The sequence below is a fragment of the Alexandromys fortis genome, unplaced genomic scaffold (assembly GCF_014885135.2).
Source record: "Alexandromys fortis isolate MF-2015 unplaced genomic scaffold, M_Fortis_MF-2015_v1.1 scaffold_120, whole genome shotgun sequence".
Classification (NCBI taxonomy): domain Eukaryota; kingdom Metazoa; phylum Chordata; class Mammalia; order Rodentia; family Cricetidae; genus Alexandromys; species Alexandromys fortis.
In genome coordinates this window covers 3,641,812-3,660,590 of record NW_026067999.1, presented here as the reverse complement: position 1 = coordinate 3,660,590, position 18,779 = coordinate 3,641,812, and the positions used below count along the sequence as shown (strand labels likewise).

General features: G+C 41.0%; 1 protein-coding gene across 2 annotated transcripts in view; it reads left to right on the top strand.

Moving 5' to 3' along the window:
- The first annotated feature begins 116 nt into the window (after window positions 1-116).
- Mospd2 (motile sperm domain containing 2) overlaps window positions 117-18,779 on the top strand; it is a 40,922-nt gene continuing 22,259 nt past the window's right edge. For both annotated transcript variants that reach the window (XM_050160627.1, XM_050160626.1), the window contains exons 1-5: window positions 117-255; window positions 406-475; window positions 13,402-13,557; window positions 15,572-15,658; window positions 17,450-17,604. In XM_050160627.1, the coding sequence (XP_050016584.1) occupies window positions 247-255; window positions 406-475; window positions 13,402-13,557; window positions 15,572-15,658; window positions 17,450-17,604 (477 nt within the window). In that variant the 5' untranslated portion in view covers window positions 117-246. The remainder of the gene's footprint in view (window positions 256-405; window positions 476-13,401; window positions 13,558-15,571; window positions 15,659-17,449; window positions 17,605-18,779) is intronic.

Genomic DNA, 18,779 nt, shown 5'->3' with positions numbered 1-18,779 from the left:
TGCTTATAGAAACAAGTGGGAGCCTAGCAGAGCACTTCTTCCCGCCTCTACCCCCGGACGACAGTAGGGGATTGGACAGTATGAAGGCACTTCCTTCTACCTTCCGGTGTCACGCGACCGCCTCCTCCTCCTCCTCCCTCCCTTCTTAGTCTACCTTTGGGCTGGGTTGGCTGGTGATGAGATACTTGGTTGCGGGCTGTGGAACAGGCGACGGCTACAGCTACAATCAAGTCCGCGACTGTGACCATGGCCGAGGTGAGCAGCACCGCACCACTGCTGGGTCACCGGACCGGGAAGCCGTCTTCCTGGTCCAGGGTCCGTGCGCTCCGGTGTAGGTGCGCTGTGTTGAGAGTGAGCTGAGTAAAGATCATAAGCATCTAAGGTTCTGTTGTGTCTCCCATGCAGAATAACGCTCAGAATAAAGCCAAGCTAATCTCTGAGACCCGGCGAAGATTCGAAACTGAGTATGTGACAGGTGAGCATGCGTTCTAGGGCTTGAAATGGGGTGTGCAGCGAACATATCTAACTTTTGCTAGGATGTTCGGGTGTTTTTGCTGGCAGATGTTAGAGACCTTTTCAACCTTCCCTGGAAAGATGCTGTCCGTGTTTCAAGGGTTTTGCCATGCTGTGTGCTCTGCTTCAGACGGGCAGATGGTGTGCTCGCTTCTTCCTTTAAAAGGTTAATGTAAGTTAGAAACCAGAATGTTTAGCATCTTGTGTTCATGGCCCTGGCGGGCTATTTGGTAAATGGCATACTGCAGTTCACGGTTCTTGTCTTGGCCTTTCACCAGAAAATAAACTGGAAACTGTCATTGTACTTTTGCTATACGCTTTGGACATAATTTGGTAATCCAGTTCCCTTTATTTTGCTTAATTCCGCTTCTTAAAACCAAAAGTGCTATTCACAAGTATCTATCACGCTCTGTATTTGAAAGTTTCTGTAAGTCAGAGTTGATTTATTGGTTGAACATTCACTGTCTCAATGTCATAGATACTTGAGTTGTCAAGTACATCTGATCAGTATTTTTTAAATATTTACAATAGTTATAAATATGGAATTTAAAAGCTCAAGTTGCCATCTGCCTTGATTGATGCTACTCTGGACCCTTCCACTAAATAGCTTATTTACATGCTCTGAGTTCCTGCTGCCATATCTGTGAAATGTAAATAAGGTTAGAGGAGTAAGTAAAGAAGCATGTTTTAGTTTGTCAAGTATGGAAGTAAAAACTAGTCGGTTGTCAATATAGATTTTGCCTCAGTCCTTTGGTTACTGCGAAAGGAATTAAACTTATGACTTTAGTGCTTACCAGAAGATTCCTATACTTCTATACTGTTCTGTATTGTACATCAGTTGATGACCTAGAACAAATGTAAGGAAATCTGTTCCAAATAGTCCTGTCAGTAAACCTTTTCATACCTCATGGCCAGTTTTCTTCACGCACCAAACTTTGTACCAGAGAGTTGCAAAAGCACTCCACTCGCTTTTACCACCGAGATCTCACTCGTGCCTGATATCATAGCTGGTTACAGTAAGGCCATCGTTGTAAAATAGTGCTCTATATGAATGTAATTCACAGCTACATGGGTTAGAGTATACTAAGATGTAACTCATAACTAAAGAATTGGTGATTCTATAATAGTCATTTACTTATGCTCAAGGGTTCAAGCAGAAGATAACTATGTTATGTAATCTCCAAGGTCTTAAAGGTCATCTTGATTCAGTCTTCTCATTTTTTTTTTTAAATGAGGGAAGCGGAGTGTAGTAAGATTAAGCAATTTTCTCAGAATCCTCAGTGTTAAGAGTTTTGGCCTGGCCTTTTGGATTTCGCTTTAGTAATCTTTCAGCAACGTCGCAATGTCGGATTAAGTCCTGTCCCTCCCCAGCCTGAAACCTTTCAGTGCCTTCCCACTGTGTGTATTTAGAATAAAGTTCCAGTTCTTCCCGGTGGCCTACAAATGCAAAGCCATATATTGCCTAGCTCTTGGCTACCTGTCCATCCTCACCTGTTATTACTGTCCTTGCTTAGTGCAGATTTGACCACCCCCTGCATTAAGAAACACACAAATAGCAAGCCAATACACACACACACACACACACACACACACACGAAGCAAAAGTTCATTAAAAAATAGTCTAGAAACATGTGGCTGGTGGATTTTCTATTTGACTTTCTTTTATAAAATGCAGCGACCCACAAAATTGACATCACACTCCAAAACATGATCCCCAGTTCGATAAATATATCTACACTGCCTCGCTTGTGTTCTTCAAACAGAGTGCATCTGTCTGCATCTTGGGACCTTTCCATTCCTCAGGGCCTGGGTTGCTCTTCGCCAGTTACTGTGTCTGGTTGGGCCTTTTTGTTTTGTTTTGTTTTTGTCTTTTCAGGGTTTCAATGTATCTGAGAGGCCTTCACTGGTTATTAAGTAGCTTCCTGTCCTGCATACTTTCCCTCCTAGCCTGTAATTGTCCTGTTTGTTTATTGTTCCTTTCCGCCTGTAGATGACAGGTTCGGGAATAGTTACTAGTAGCAGCCTATGGAAGTTGAAGGCAGATGCTTTATGTATTTTTCTCACCCCTCAGTACCTTGCAGTGTTCAGTACATAATCATTGAATGACTATGGCACTCCTTTAAGATATGCATCAGAAGATCATTGGAAGAACTGCCATTCCATGTCAACTGACCTAAGCAGCTCCCCTTTGCTACCAACAGTCTGGCAAAGAGTAGCCTTCACAATGTATGTCAGAAAGACAAACTGTTTTTTTTTTCTTTCAGAGAAAGATAGTGTTTGGCATGGGGTGGCTTTTTACACTTAATACACACCCTTAGGTATAGGTGAACTGGTCTGTGAGTTATCTACACCAGAGTTGTAAACTAGACTCTATCGGCAAGGCAAGTAGAAACCATGAAAGACTTTCTCACTGGAAAGTTGCGGGTGTACTGTGAAGGCTTTTTTATTTTTTAGTTCATGTGGATTCTCCCTTATAAGGTTACTATCTACAAATTCACCTTGGTAAAGATGACGTGCTTCTTAGTGCATGTAATCCTAGAACCGCAGGAGGACATTTGAGTTCCAGGTGAGTATGAACAAAAGTGAAATCCCATCATTAAAAACTATAAATAGTAGCCGGGTGGTGGTAGTGCAGGCCTTTATCGCAGCACTCAGGAGGCAGAAGCAGGTAGATCTCTGTGAGTTCGAGGCCAGCCTGGTCTACAGAGTTAGTTCTAGGACAGCGAAGGATATACAAAGAAACCCTGTCTTGAAAAAATAAAAATGTGTGTGTGTGTGTATGTGTGTGTGTATGTGTGTAGAAAGAGATAAAATAAAAAGAAAACCTAACTTTCTGTTTAGAACATCCACTTTTGTTTTTCAGTTTCTATTGTCATTAACAATATTTTGCTTCATAAAAGGTTTAAGGCATACAAGCCATAATGATGTTTTTCCTAAAGAAAAGTATTATCCACTAGTATCTCTCTTTAGACATTCATATGAAAACAGGTTCTTGGGAATTCCAAGCTCAATTTTTTTTTGCCTGTAGAAAATATTACCAAATATGGGGAAGATCTTGAACAGGCAAAAAGAGGAAAATACGGGTCCGTAATTATGGTACTTTTCTCAGTCATTGTTACTGTGAGAAGTTCCATGCTGAGTCTCAAATAAGAAACATTTCCTGTTTTTTTCTTCTTTCTCTTTGTGACAATAATGTATTCAGCTCTGAAAGTACTCATTATCTGTTTAATTCTGTAAACCAGGCTGTCAGTATTAATGAATGATAGAGCCATTTTCCTAATGTGTGCACTCTAGTGGTGGCCTTAGGACAGAATAAACCACTCGACAAGGTGAGCTGGATCCCAAGGACTAAGGACCAAATGAGTCCCTCCAGCACAGAGTATTCACCTGTAATTCCAGGAAGTGGGAACTGAAAGCAGGATTGGGAATTGAGAAAGGTTAGCCTTGACTACCTAGAGATTTGCCCTCCGCCCTAAACTTCTGAGACCTTTTCTCAAAGAAGCCTGAGAAGACAAAGATACCTGCAGCTTGGTGAGCAGGTTAGTACTGAGTTCAAAGCAATGTTGTGGAAAAGCTGAGCAGCTCCCAAACCTTAGAAAAGCTTGTTCTAAATCATGGTGCTAGTGGGAAATTGCAGAATCTTGAAGAGCTATTTATAGCCCAGCCAATGCTGGCACAGGCCTTTAATCCCTCCCAGAGGCCAGAGGCAGGCGGAAATCTGTGAGTTCAAGGCCATCCTGGTCTATAAAGTAAGTTCCAAGACACCTGGGGCCACACAGAGAAACCCTGTGTTGAAAAACCGAAACCAACCAAACAAAAGAAGGACTGACCATCTAGTAAGAGTTCTTGGGAATGGTTCCTTTAAACATGATTATGAAACCTTGGTTCCTTCCTTGTCTTGTTGTTCCCTGACCATGTTGTTATCAGTTTGGGCCTCTTACGTGCTACCTGCCTCATGTCCTTCCTCACCACAGGTTCAAAAGCAACTAGGCTTACTGATCACAGCCTGAACCTCTGACACTCTGAGCCAAAATAAACCTTCACTCTCTTGATCTCTGCTATTTGTTGTGGTGACAGAAAGCTGACTAACCCAGGTGGTGTTTCTTATGAACTCAGGTGGAACTTGGCCAGGTAGAGAAGGTGATCTAGGTGGGTCAGGCTGTCTGAGCAAAGGCACTGAGGCGAAAAGGTATGCATCTTGTTCAGGAAGCACTGGAAGCTTGCTGTGCACATGGATGAAAACAATAGAAATATGGTGTAGAGAACCTGAAATGTCCGGGTGGTGCGTTATACTTCAGTACGTGTGCTCAAGGGCTTTTCTGACCTTAAAGGTAGAGGAATTTATTTAAATAAACTTAGTTGGTAGCAGAACAGTAAAAAAAAAAAGGGGGGGGGGCCTGCCTACCATCTAGAAATAATTAATAGTGGTAGATTTTCTTCTAATCTTTTCTCTATATCCTTATGAAAGCAAAGTTTAAAGACCATTCTGATTATCATTTGTATGTTACATTTTCATTGACATGATCTTATTCCCCAAAGTAAGTCACATTGTATAGATTTTTTTCAAAAATATTTGAACCTACTAGTAAAACACAATTGTCATTTCATTTAGAGAATCCCTTTCTGCACATCGAGATTACTCCCATGTTTTTGTTAGCACAACTTTATGAAGCAGTTCAGATTACTTCTTTAGAGTCATGTCTTGGAATCAAATTATTGTTTTCCCAAGTAAATAACTGGGGCCTGTTTGATAATATACATCAAACTTCCATCATACTTCCTGCCCAAGTTGATTTCTGCTGGCCTTGTGCAATATTCTTTGTCTCCCACACCTTAGCCATGGTTAGTGTCATCATTGCTAAACTAATAGTTTTTAAGTTTGCATTTCATTACTAGTTTGGCTAACCTTCTTTCTGTATGATTATGTTTATTTATACATACACCTTTCTTTGTTTATGTCACTATTGCTGATTTTGGCAGCTTTTTAAACTAAAAATCGCCCATTGTTTTATGTTTCTTCAGTTGCTATTTAAGGTGATTCCTCTCACCCAGTGATATTACTGACCTTTTCACTTTCATTTTGTCTTAGTTGAATGTTGATGATTTTAATGGATGTAGTCCCTAAAAATGAAAGGATATGCAACCATGTACTTACTATTCAGCCAGAGATCTAGGTCCATTATCTTAGATGCTTCCCATGAACTGTGGCATTTGCGAGACACCTTTCCTGCCTTTTGTATTACTCATTGTCTTGATTTTCCTTAGTTTTATTGCCTAAGAAGTCTCCTCCACAAAAACTTGATTACATTTTTGTTTCTTTTTAACCTTTATATTTCCAGTGATTTGCCTGAGTTTGGGATTCCTTCATATTGTAATATAACTAATTTGGGGATGTTGTAATAGTTCCTAGGATGCATAAAGCAGTTGACATTCAGTTGTTGACAGGCTTGGTTTCTTACACACTGCTGCTGTGAACATTGCCTATACATTTCTGAACACAGAAAGAAACGGAGGGTCAACAGATAGAAAATATCAGACAGCAGGCATGAGTTCAAGAGATCTTTGTAAAACACAGTGAGTATAGTTAATAGCAACATTGTATACCTGTAAGTTACTAAGGCAGATTTTAGGTACACTTAAAATAAAAGTGAAATGTATTGGGCTGGGAGGTGGTGGGGTATGCCTTTAATCCCAGCACTTGGGAGGCAGAGGCAGGTGGATCTCTGTGAGTTCGAGGCTAGCCTGGTCTACAAGAGCTATTTCCAGGACAGGCTCCAAAAGGCACAGAGAAACCCTGTCTCGAAAAAATAAAAAAAATAAAAAGTATGGAAAAATATCTCTCCATTAGCTTGATTTATATGTTCTACGATGTTTACATGTGCCATAAATGTGTATAATTGTCAGTCAGATTTTGAAAAGGATTGATTTTCATCCTTATGATAGTTCTAAAGTGACTAAGTCTCTGCTTTAGAGGACATGAAATGTGGCTTTTGTCAAAGGCTTGAGTCATAAACTTAGATGAGAATGAAGAATTGGTAGACCTGTTGCTTACTTTTTAATCTTTAGTCCCAGTAATGACCCTTTACACTACCTAGCAAATATCCTTTTACTTTTCAGTGGGTTTTAAAAATTCATCTCTCTATGTAATTTATCCCTAGTCATATACCACCCTGACCAAAAGATAACTGAGAGGAGAAATGGATTTATTTTACTTCTCAGTGTTATGGGTGAGTGGAGACAGGGACTTCAAATAGCAAGTCCCACTGTATCTACATTCCAGAGAAGAGCAAAATGCATGCGTCTGGAGTCATTTGTTTGCTTGCATATGCCCCATTCCTCTCCTCTTCCATAGTTCTGGACTTCTTGACAAGGTAATAGTGCTGCCTACAGTGGGCTGGGCCTTGTCACGTCAATTAACTTGATTAAGACAGTCCTCCACAGACAAGCCCACAGTTCAACCCAATGTATCCAGTCCCTCACTGAGACTCTCTCTAGATATTTCTAGGCTACAGCAAGATGACATTAAGTTAGCCATCACAATAAAATATCTAGAAGAACCAAGTGTGGTGGTAGCTCAGGTCTGTAATCCCAGCACTTGATTTAGACATAGGAAATCAGAAGTTGAAAGCCAGCCTCAGCTCCGTATTGTGTCTGAGGCCCTTCTGGGCTACATGGATTCCTGTCTCAAAATTAAATAAAACAACAACAATAAAAGATCTGTAGACTATTGAATAGAATCAGAATTTTCCAAAGGACTCTCTCCCCCTGCAGTCACCGTTTTACAAAGAATGAGAGGACATAAATTTGATACATTTCACTAACTAACGTAACAATGTTACAAAGTTTATGTTTGTGGAGAACTTATTCATTTACCTTTTCTAGTTGCCCATGGTTCTTTTTTTTTCATAATACTGCTGTATATTTTCAGTGAACAAGACATTCGACGACTCAAAAAATACTTAATGATGTATGTAGCTTTAAAAATTCAAGTTCCCGGAATTAAAAAAGGAAACTTAAGAAATCTATAAACATGCAAAAAAAATCAATTCCAGCAGATTTCTTTCACAACTAGAACACAGCAGGTGAAATTACCCTTAAAATTTTACATTTTATCAGCACAGTGAACAAAGTTGATTGTAGACACACCGTTGAGTAACTTTGTTGTATGTGTTTGTGTGTGTGTGCGTGTATAGGTTTTCCGACCCAACAAATAGAAAATGGATACAGGAGCTTTTGCAAACACGTCTCATGTGATAAGTAATAAAAGAACTCTCAGAAAGTTCTAAAGCAACTAGATCAGAAAGGCTGGGTTCTCACATCACTAGGCAAGTATATTTGGAGTCATAATAAGCAGGTACTTAGAAACAAATTAAATTTCAGGAAGCTAAAACAACATACCTCTATGGATTAATAACCTCCCAGCAATGTGTGCAATTCTTACTTCTGCTAAATAACCCGGGGTTTAATGAGAGTAGCACAATGGAAAGTACCAGAAAAATGTTAAAACTAGGAAAAGATCATTGGAAGATCAGGGGTAATTTTAGCTGAAGTCAGTAAGTTCAGTAAGTTTGGGTTTGATTTTTTTTTTCTCCAATTCAGGGTCTTTGCTGCCTTGGTATTTGATAACTTTATTTTCTCTTCTGTACATTTTTAACTTTTCAAAAGGGCAAGAACAATGCAATCTATTATTGAAGATCAAGGCCCTGAGAAATGTCAGGGTAGGTGGGGGGGCAGACTTATACAGAGATAATCACTCGGATTCAAAGTTTTCATGCACATCTATTGTTGGTAGGCATTGAGAGGATGGAGAGGCGACTCTCCCACCTTCCTGAGCTCTTGGAGCTCAGCAGAGCAGGAGCAGCCGCAGCCTGCACTCCCATCATGCCCTCTGCCTCATTACACAGGCTCTCCGACATTTGCCTGTGATTTAAAGAGCTGTTTCCTTAAAAATGAATGCTTATTGCTTATTTTCCCTAGTGTTTCCATAGGGCGTGTGTGCATGTTTGTGAGCTGGAGATTGAACCCAGGGATTCATACGTGCTAGGCTAGCACACTACCATTCTTCCATTCAGTTGTATAACTTAGCCATTTTTTTTTCCCAGTTTTTAGTTTGAAAAGGTATCTGTTAAGTCTGTGAAGCTGAAGTAGGCCTTGGACTCCCGAGTAACCGGAATTACAGGCTTGTGTCACCAAGCCTGGATTTTTAATGAGATGGGCCCCACATTCTCCCGCATTTGATTTGAACTAAGAAGAGCACACACCAGATTGTATATAATGAGTCCACACTGAGGCCTTGACACAGCCCATAACATGTAGGAATGGCCAAAATCCATGAAGTCTCTTTAGCCTGGATAGTTAGCTGGTGACTGGTGAAAATTTAGACCTTGGTGCTCTGGAAGGAAAGCAGCTGAAGTAGTAGAATGTTCCACCTTCCCTGCAACTGACTAGAGATCATCCAAGGCCTGTTTCTGTACAGCCCTCACCTGAGGATTACTTGGTTCAGTTTATATTTTAAAGGACTTTCAAATACACATACAAGGAATCGGCAACAGGATATCTGTGTCCCTAAGGTTTAAGATATTTACCATCTAACCCTACATAGGGTAGGGTGGTGGGAATTGCCAAGCCTTGCAGTCGACCAGAGGTTCACTAGATATGGGCCTATGCCAGCTTTCTGATGCTTGGATCGCCTCCAAAATTCACGATCTAGGTACGGAACCTGTGTTGCCAGCCCTGAGTGGTTCTGATGCACTCTGCAACGTGAGACTTGTTCTGTTATAGATCGCCTTTCACTCAGTCTTCCAGCTAGCTTGACAGATATGGAGAGATTCCGAGTAGATGTGGCCAACTGGGTTTTGTTGATATTATTGTTGTTTTGTTTCCCAATGACTTCCATTCTCAACACATCTATAGTTTGTACTTCTCTCCCAAACCCCTGTCCAGACTTTCATCCGACCTAAAGATACGTGGAGGAATCTACAGCCTGTGTATGAAAACAAGAGATTTGAGGGCTCCTTAAAATGGCTCAGTGGCTAAAGGTGCAGACCACCAACTCTGACTGAGTTCAATTCCTAGAACACATACGGTAGGGGAGAACTGGCTCCCTCCAGAAAGTTGTCCTCTGACCACCACACGTGCACGCTGTAGATAATAGAAAGAAATTGATGAATGATATAATGAAGTTTAAAAGAAAACTGTGGATTTTAGTGTACTAAGTATAGTTAGTCATGTCCCTCAACTGTGTGATCCAAAGTCATAGAATGCTGACTGGTCACTTCCTTCCCTGTTCCCATTCTCTTCCTTCTGTCTGCCTTTATGTCCCTCTTCTCTCTTGCTGTCTTCTACTCTCTCCCGCCTGCCTCCCTTGGCCCTTTCCCTATTTCCTTTTGTTCTGTATCCCTGCTTCTACTCTTCTCCTGCCTCCCTCTGCTAACCTTTGCCTCTTCCCCTCTCCAGCTGTCTCTTCTCATTTTTTCCCCCTTATCTGATTTCATGTCTGCTTGTCCAGGGTTAAGGTTAAGACAGCAGCAGCAGCATTTCCTGTGTAAATACATTCCTGTTACTAAGCACGTTACCTGGAACTTCTGCCTGCAGAGATTGGTATCTATGAACCCTAGCAAAGGAAGAGGGCTTTACATTGCCGGTAGTGGCCAGCGTCTTGATGGCAGCGCTACCAAGAGTAATAACGTTAGCGATAACGTTTCTCTGTTTATGCCACTTGGGAATACTTTTCTACCAAAGTCCTTTTCAGTATAGTCTGGGACCCTAGTGGGTGCCTAAGACTTTTCCAGAGCTTCTGAGGTCAAACGGTTTTTAATCACAGTCCTAAGATATAATTTTGCTTTTTCCATTTGTACTGATTATACAAAGCAATACCAGGGAAAACGGCTGACTCTGTGACTGGAGCCAAGGAAAGTAGTCATCGTAGTGCTTATGATGTTCATGAAAGGAGAGAGAATAGTCGGATTTATTTTAGAAGATCTCTAATGATACCGCTAATTTTATTAAACCTTGATCTTTGAAGACACGTGCTTTTAATGCCTTGTGTGAGAAGATGGGGGTGTGCCCATAGAACATTTCTCCATGGTAAGTGTGTTTGACTTGGGAGCTTACTTAGTCCCCTTGTCACTGAGCACCATTTTTATCTGGAAGACGAGCTGCAAAGGAAACTGTGCCTATGCTAACTTGGACTGTGTGGCAGACATTTTCCTTCAAGTGAATGAAGGCAGCTGTAATATTAAGGAAAATATCCTACTGGTACAATGGCGAAACAGTGAGCCCTCCTTAATGAGACAGAGGCTGTGTTAACTCTTTTAAAGCCGCCTTATGCTCTCAAATGTCATTTACTGTTCAAGGAAAATGTGCTTGCGATGCTAAGGAGTCTTCAAATTACAGAGCTAAGACTGTTTCCTAAAGTTTACGTAGTGGGGAACCACTTATTTTCTAGATTAGAAAAATCGAGCCCATGCATTAAAATCTTCACCCCAGACGACTTTCCACAAATGTGCGATTTATGGTCTCATACTGTGTAGTGTTTTACATTTTCACACACTTTCATCCATTCTTTCTCATCTGACCCTCATGCAGGCCTCTGAGTGTCTAAAACAGTTTGAAGATGAGAAAGTGGAGACTCAAAGAGGTTAATTGTCTTAATGCACTGTACCCTTTCCTGCCCTTCCATCTGTTATCTCAAGGCCCTGAACTAAAGGCTGTACGAGTGGAGAGGAGGTAGGCGGTGTACAACCTAGCAACTAAATACTTGTGAAAGAAAAGGAGATACAGAAACCAGGGAATTTTCCAGATCTCTTTGCTTTAGCATTTAAGAGGGAATGGATGGTTGAAGAAGTAAAAATAAAGACAGACTAGAGTCTGTCAAAAAATGTGTCATCTGCTTGGGAGAATTCGTTTTGTTTGTTTGTTTTTTGAGGCCGTGTTTCTCTGAGGAATAGCCCTAGCTGGAACTAGCTCTGTGAACTAGGCTGGCCTTGAACTCAAGGAGATCCACCTGCCTTTGCCTCCCTGGGATTAAAGGCGTGTGCCAGCTGGGGAATTCTCAAGGCAGAAAGACTGGGACTTTACTATTTACTTGGGAGAGGTGGTGTGCGCACCAGTGGTCTCTGATTCAAGAGAAATACGAATGAATGCCTTAGGAAAAGCTTAAATGAAGACCTGTTGCTGCAGCTCACCCAAGAATGACTTTTGGTCACAGGAAATATTTGTGAGAAGAGGAAGTATCTGAAAAGGCTGCTCCCAAATGGTCAAATTTGGATGTGCAAATTTGAAGAATTCCCTCATGATAAACTTGTAGATAGCACTACAAGCAGGCTGATCTGGTAGAGAAGGTAGTGGGGAGCATGGCATGTGTATGAAAATGCACAATTATAATTAAATCTAATCACTCTACTAAATTATTGGAGATGTTGGCCTCAGAGTCTGAAAAGATGGTGATGCTGTATGTTATGGTTTCGATGTAAAATATTTCCTGAAAAATAGCTTGTGTTGTTGGACTCTAGTGTCCAAACACCGAGGAGGAGTCACCCCCAGAGACCACCTCATATACCATAGCTGATGCAAAAGCATGAGGATTTTGTTAATTCTGTCATGACAGGGTCCCTTAGCATTCGGGAAGCCGAGGGACCTCGAATAGCGGGTATAGTCTACTTTTAAAGGGGCCACAGAAGCAACAGGGGTTGTTCTTTGACTATTCTGATTGGCTTATTTGAAATGGCTATTACCAATAATTGACTGGAGAGCTGTTGCCAGATCAGATGAGGTAAGAGGTCATTTTGACCCTGTTTCCCAGGGAACTGAATCAAAACATACGTATATGGGTAATTGTTCAGGAACTGAGTACGTGCGAGTGTAGCTGTTAGGTCCTTGGTTCCCAGGGGAGGAGGGGAAGCACTATGGCACAGAGGCTGAGAGGATTCAGAATTGTCAGAAATGGCTTCAGAATTGTCTTACAGTTTTACAGTGTGTTGAAGGCCTTGGTCCCCAGCTGGCAGCAGATGAGAAATGACTGGGTCATGAGGGTACTGACTGACCTCATCAGTGGACAAATCCACTGATGAGTTTGTAGCTGAGTGGTCTAATAGGGGCCTTGCTGGAAGAAGTTTGTCACTGGGGGAATGTGCATTTGAACAGTATATCTATTCCTTGGTCCCTTGCTGGCTGTCTCTCTGCTTCCTGGCTGCCATGATATGAGCAGTTTTGTTCCCTAGTACATTTCTGCCATGACATACTGCCTCATCACAGGCCGAAGAATAACAGAGACAGTTGGCATAGCTTTAAACCCCTGAAGCTGCAAGCGAAAATCAGTGCTTCCTTAGCTGCTCTCCGCGGTGCACCCATGTAACCCCAGTACTTGGGAAACTGAGGAAGAACGACTGCAAATTAGAGATCACCTTATAATCCACAAAAAACTCTTTCTTTCTTTCCTTTGATTTTGTCACAGGAACGAAGTATTAGCTAGTACACTTTAGATAATGGACAGTTTTCTGCTTGTTTTTTTTTTTTTAAACAAAACTGTGTTCTGTGCCATGTGCAGAAGTACACAGCTATAATTCTAGCTACTAAGACTGGGGCAAGAGGATCACTTGAGCTCCAAGAATTCAAAGACATCTTGGACAGCATAGGTAGACATCTTCTCAAATCTACAGACTTTGGATAACTTTATTCTGCTCTCACTTAGACATCTAGTCAATTCCTTAGCTTGCATTTTTACCTGAAAAACATCCCTGTGTGTGTGTGTGTGTGTGTGTGTGTGTGTGTGTGTCTTGGAGAAGTATGCCTTTGTCTTCCAGATCCTTCTTCTCTTTGCCATTATTTTTGTTATTTCTCACAGCAGAATCAATCTGATATAGATGTTCGCTATTGTTTTTTCCTTAGAAAAGTCAGAAAAATATGATGTGCGTGATGTTGAAAGGCTTCAGCAAGATGATAACTGGGTTGAAAGTTACTTGTTTTGGAGACACAATGTTGTGGATGAAACCCTGAAGATGCTTGATGAGAGTTTCCAGTGGAGGAAAGAATTTTCTGTCAATGGTAAGCTGTTGGACTTCACCTTGACAGGGTTACACCATCTATGCAAATGTTACTGTTAGACACTTGTCTGTATTTTCACACATCCCTAGCTATCATTATAAACACTAGAATATTACCCTTAGGGGCCTAATCGTACTTTCAAACGGACAGTGTGTGACAAAATCTTAGAAGGAAAATCATTCATAAGAAAATCAGATCACAGTTATCAAGTCACGCATTGTCACGAAAAGCATGGTTGCCTAATTTGTGTTTGGTTCGATTCCATTAAACAATGGAGAAATAAGAAGATATTGCTGTCCTGTTTTGCTTTCTCAGTTGTTGCTCATGCTTGTGAATGTTGTGTAACCTACTGGGGAGCCCAGAAAAGCAAGCTTATCCCCAAGGGTTCCCTGTGGCAGACTTCTCTAAACTCTTGCACTAAGTCGAAATCTGTCATCAAAGTGTGTGTTCGAAATCTTAGAGGGAATTTTACAGTCGTTTGCAGATGTGGGAAGAATGCTGCCAGAATGCTTACCTATTGTCTCCCTCTAAGACGTTAGCAAGAATAAGTAGACATAATTGGCCATTTCAGCTACTTGTACAGCATTACCTGTCCTAGATGACTGTGGCTCTGGAGTGACTGAGTCTAAAGACTTAATGCAAAGTAGTCAACAGATCTAGAGCTAATTCCCTCCTCCATTCTTTAGATTAGAGTCCACAAGAAAGGGCATACTGAAAATAGAAGTAAAATGGTGGGAAATGTAAACACTCTAGTAAGTTTAAACAAAAAAAAACGTGTATTTGTCAAAAATGGAGCACATAGCTGCAATTTCTAAATCTTTTTAGCTCATTGAGAATGTCATACTAAATGCAACAGTGCATATATTCTTGCACAGGTTGCTAGTTCCTGGTGACATAGAGCAAAGATATAAACTAGGCAGAGGGAATGAGAGAGAAACTTGGAAAGTTCTCTGGGAAGTGCTGGCGACGGAAACGATCATCCGTGCGCTGCCTTGTCACCTTCGTCCTCAGCCTCCCTTAGACACTAGTTAGGTCTGTTGTTTGTTTTTCCTGCTAAAGAAGTTTAGGTTTTTTTCTTGAATTATTTCCCACCTGCTCTAGAACATTAGAGTTCACTGTATGTATATAAAACTTTGTAGAAAAACACCATCTTGGGGGTGGGCAGATAGCACTGTAGGTAAGTTACCTGTTGTACAAGCATGGCTAGGTTGAGATCCCTAGCACTCCCTTCAAAAGCTAGGCATGGCAAGATGCATGTGTAATTGGAGTGCTGGGCATGGAGGGTGGGGCAAAGCCAGTATTCCAGGGGGCTTTGCTGGCCAGCTAGTATAATATAACCACATTGGTTCATCAAGCTCTAAATTCAGTGAGAGACTCTCTCGTGAACTTAAGGTGACAGTGGTAGAGGAACCCAACCCACATTAGTGCCTGGAGGGGGCTAGAGAGGAAGAGAGAAAACACAGAGAAAAGTCGCATCTTGCTAGACTAAATAGTGATATTTGTCCCCTTCAAATTCCAAGGTCATGTGAATATTATTAGTACAATATTACTAATGTATTTTTTATTTGTTTAGGAGGAACCTAGGAATGGAATCTATGACCTTGTGTGTGCTAAGCAAGTACCCTCCTACCACTGGATTACACTCAGACCCACCCCACCCCCGGTGTTAAATCAAATGGTCTCATAGTGTTAACATGTGTTGATAAGTCAAATCATGGCTTGATAGCTGACCAGAATCTGCAGATACCCATCAAAATAAGAGTTTTTTCCTGTTTTTTTTTTTTCCAGCATCTATAAATCTTGTGTCAGTTTTTCTCAGCAGGAAATAGCTTTTGTGTTACCAGCCACTCTTTCTAATTTTTGAATAAGTTGTGTTTTAGTCAAGATTTAAGTAAGTTGTGTCTTGTTCAAGTTTGAGTGATCGTAGAACTACTGTGTACCGTTCCCTTGACAGTGTGAGTTTTCTTTTAGGTACATAGGTTACTGTTACTGATCAGAGTTTACCACTTTCCAGATCTTAGCGAATCCTCTATTCCAAGGTGGTTATTAGAACTTGGTGGTATTTATCTCCATGGTTATGACAAAGAAGGAAACAAATTACGTAAGTATATTCAGTTCATACCCTAGTGTTTTAAGATTTTGAAATGTGTGTCTGTGTCTCAATTAATAATCACAGAACTTTTCTATATATCTATGCAACAAATTTCCTGCAACTAGAGGTGTGTGGCCTTCTTTACCCCTGTCAAATAATATCAAGGCATAGTTTGCATTATCATAAACTAGGCCTACACACAAGTGCTGTTTCTTAGTTACTTATCTAGTTCTGTGATAGCACTGAGAAGACCTCATGACCAAGGCAACTTAATCAAAGTGTTTATTTAAGGCTTATGGTTTCAGAGGGTTAGAGTCCACCATGACCATCATGACGGGGAGGGTGGTAGCAGGCAGGCAGGCAGGCAGGCAGGCACTCGAGCAGTGGTGACATAGCCAGCATCATACCAGTTAGTCATTGTCTTCTTCCTCCTCGTTGGTAGCACTTCACCTAGTATGTATTTTTATGGAGAATCTTTTGATAGTTTCTAAATATGCAAAATGGCCTTTAAGTCTCTCCTGGTCTCCTCTTAGCTTTTTCTGAAATCTGTGTGGCAATGGGAAGAACAGCAGTCATCTGCTGTCCACATGACTTTCTTCTTCTTTCTTCCACTCACCCCAGCCGAGCCCGACGTGGTACTAAGGCTGGGAGAGCCTGCATGTGCATCTTGCTTGCCTTTTCTTCAGCTGTGAGTTGCACTATATTTTGACAGTACAGTGCACTTTCCTCGTATCCCTGCGTCTTCTTTTGCCATTTTCTTTTCTTAGAGCTCTTTCGTGGTTTGCTCCTGAAACGTGTTTCGCAGAGCCTGTTTTGTTCATGGTTTCTTATGCTTTGCAGCTGATACTGTCCCATGGGGTCATCTCAGATACATCAGCTTTTTAGCAGCCTCCCAATTCACAGTGCAGGTCCCGTGCAACTCCCAAGCTACTTGCACATACCCAGCTGCCTGCCACCTGCTGTCCCTTGACTGTGAGCCACCTTCACCATGGCCAACAACTCACCCTCATGTCCTGCCACTCATGTTCCTTCTGGATTGCCAGCTCTGGCCCATTTCTTGGCTCTCCCTGTAATTTAGCTTCATTTTGGTTTCTGTTTTATCTTCACCAGCCACTTCCTCAGTTTAGTCCTGCCTAGCCTGTTCCGTTATTGTCAGTTCCTTCCCAGGTTACGACGAGATAGATTACCTCCCTGGCCTCTTTTCCACTCCAACCTCTATCGCACTGCCAAGCTAGGTTTTGAAATAGGAAAACCAAAATGGAGCTAAAACTTCAGAGTCATCTAGCCGTCCCCTGCTTCTGTTCTGCTTCTCTTCTCCCCGTCCCATTTCACCTGAAGCTTTTGCATGTTCCACTCCCCTGCACGGCACTCCCCCGTCCTCCCTCCTGCCTGTCTGTGTGTCCACTCCCCTGCATGGCACTCCCCAGGCCTCCCTCCTGCCTGTGTGTCTGTTCTGGGTGGAACATGTTTTCTAGCATTTGATCAGACCAGTGGCTTTCCTCTTTAGTAAGCGTAGAGGAGAGCACTTCTGGGTTATTATAAAGTGGTGTTTGGTCACCTGCATTTTCTCTTCACCTCACTTAAAAGTGACGTCTGTTTATCTCGTAAAATAGCCTCTCTGCTACTCTGTAATTTAAAGGTCCCAAGTGTAACTATTTTCCTTGTAAGGAGGCAAGAGATGTATTTTATTCAAAACAAGATGAATTTTAAATGGAGGAACATGCCATGGGAAGGATATATATCCAATAAAATGCTACAGATAATATGCTTATTTTTTTTTATCTGCTGTTTTGCTTGAAGTCTGGATCAGAGTGAAATATCATATAAAAGACCAGAAAACCATAATGGACAAAAAGAAGCTCATAGCGTTCTGGTTGGAACGATATGCCAAGAGAGAAAATGGGAAGCCTATCACGGTGATGTTTGACATGTCAGAAACTGGACTCAATAGCATAGTAAGCATTCTTCATTAATCCTAAATCGTGCCTTGTTCTGGTTTCCTCTGTTTTCCCTGTATTCTTGCCATCCAAATAATGTTGTAATAAAGCTAGCAGAATCCAAAAGGATTATTTTCCCCCTTGCATTCTATGTGAAACCAAATGTGGAATAGGGTTTGCTGAGAATTCAATTTGCTTCAGTATTTGGTATGGGTACTGTGTTTCCTAACAATGGTCCATGTCTGTTGTGAAAGGCGAAGAGGTAAGACATGGAGGCCAGTAGGACATGGGTCATCGTGATGAACACTGAACTTTGTGACCATGCTAATATGCCCCAGCACCAACCACCATGCCTGGCACAGAATAACATAGCCACTAAGTACTGAATACGTGCATGAGCACTGTGATCTTATATTTCTTATATTTCTGCCTTGTCTTAAAGGTACAAGATGTTCATGTGGGTGTCCCTCATGTAACACACTGTGCTTTTGTCGGGCACTTGTGTATACTTCTTGAATGTTTTTATTTGTTCATTTTATTTAGTAATCTTGGGGATTTTACCAGCCTTAAAACTTAGTTAAATCACTAGTTACAATAAGAATACATTATCCTATGTATACCAATGGCTATAGCTACTTGTGAAGCTGAGGTATAAAGATCATTTAAACCTAGGAATTCAAGGATAGCTTGGACAGCACGGTGAGACTGTCTCAAAAAATAATGAGTAGGAAAAAGTCTAGATGGCCAACATGACAAAATGGTAAATTATGTTATACCTAATTGATAAGGTATACGTAACTATATATGTTGGTATTTGTGGAGAACTTTAATAATATTGGTGAATACTTGTTTAAGATCAAAAGAACTATTTTATTTTATTTCAGTATGTGTGTTGGTGTGTAGCCCAAAATAGTGATGTCTTAGATTTAAACAAGAACAGAACCAGAGTAGAGAGAACAAATCAAAAGAGCTTTTGGAGAGGGAAGTGGCAGAATGTTTTCTCACATTAACAATGCAATTCCCTGCAGTTTTAAAAAATGTAATTTCCATTGAGTGGATTATAAGTTATAAAGTAAAACGTTTTATGTTCTAAATGAAACTAAAATTACTTAGATAAGATAACATTCAATAAGGATAGATTATGATTTTATTGTTCTTTAGGTACCAAAGTCGCCTATTTATTACCTCATAAC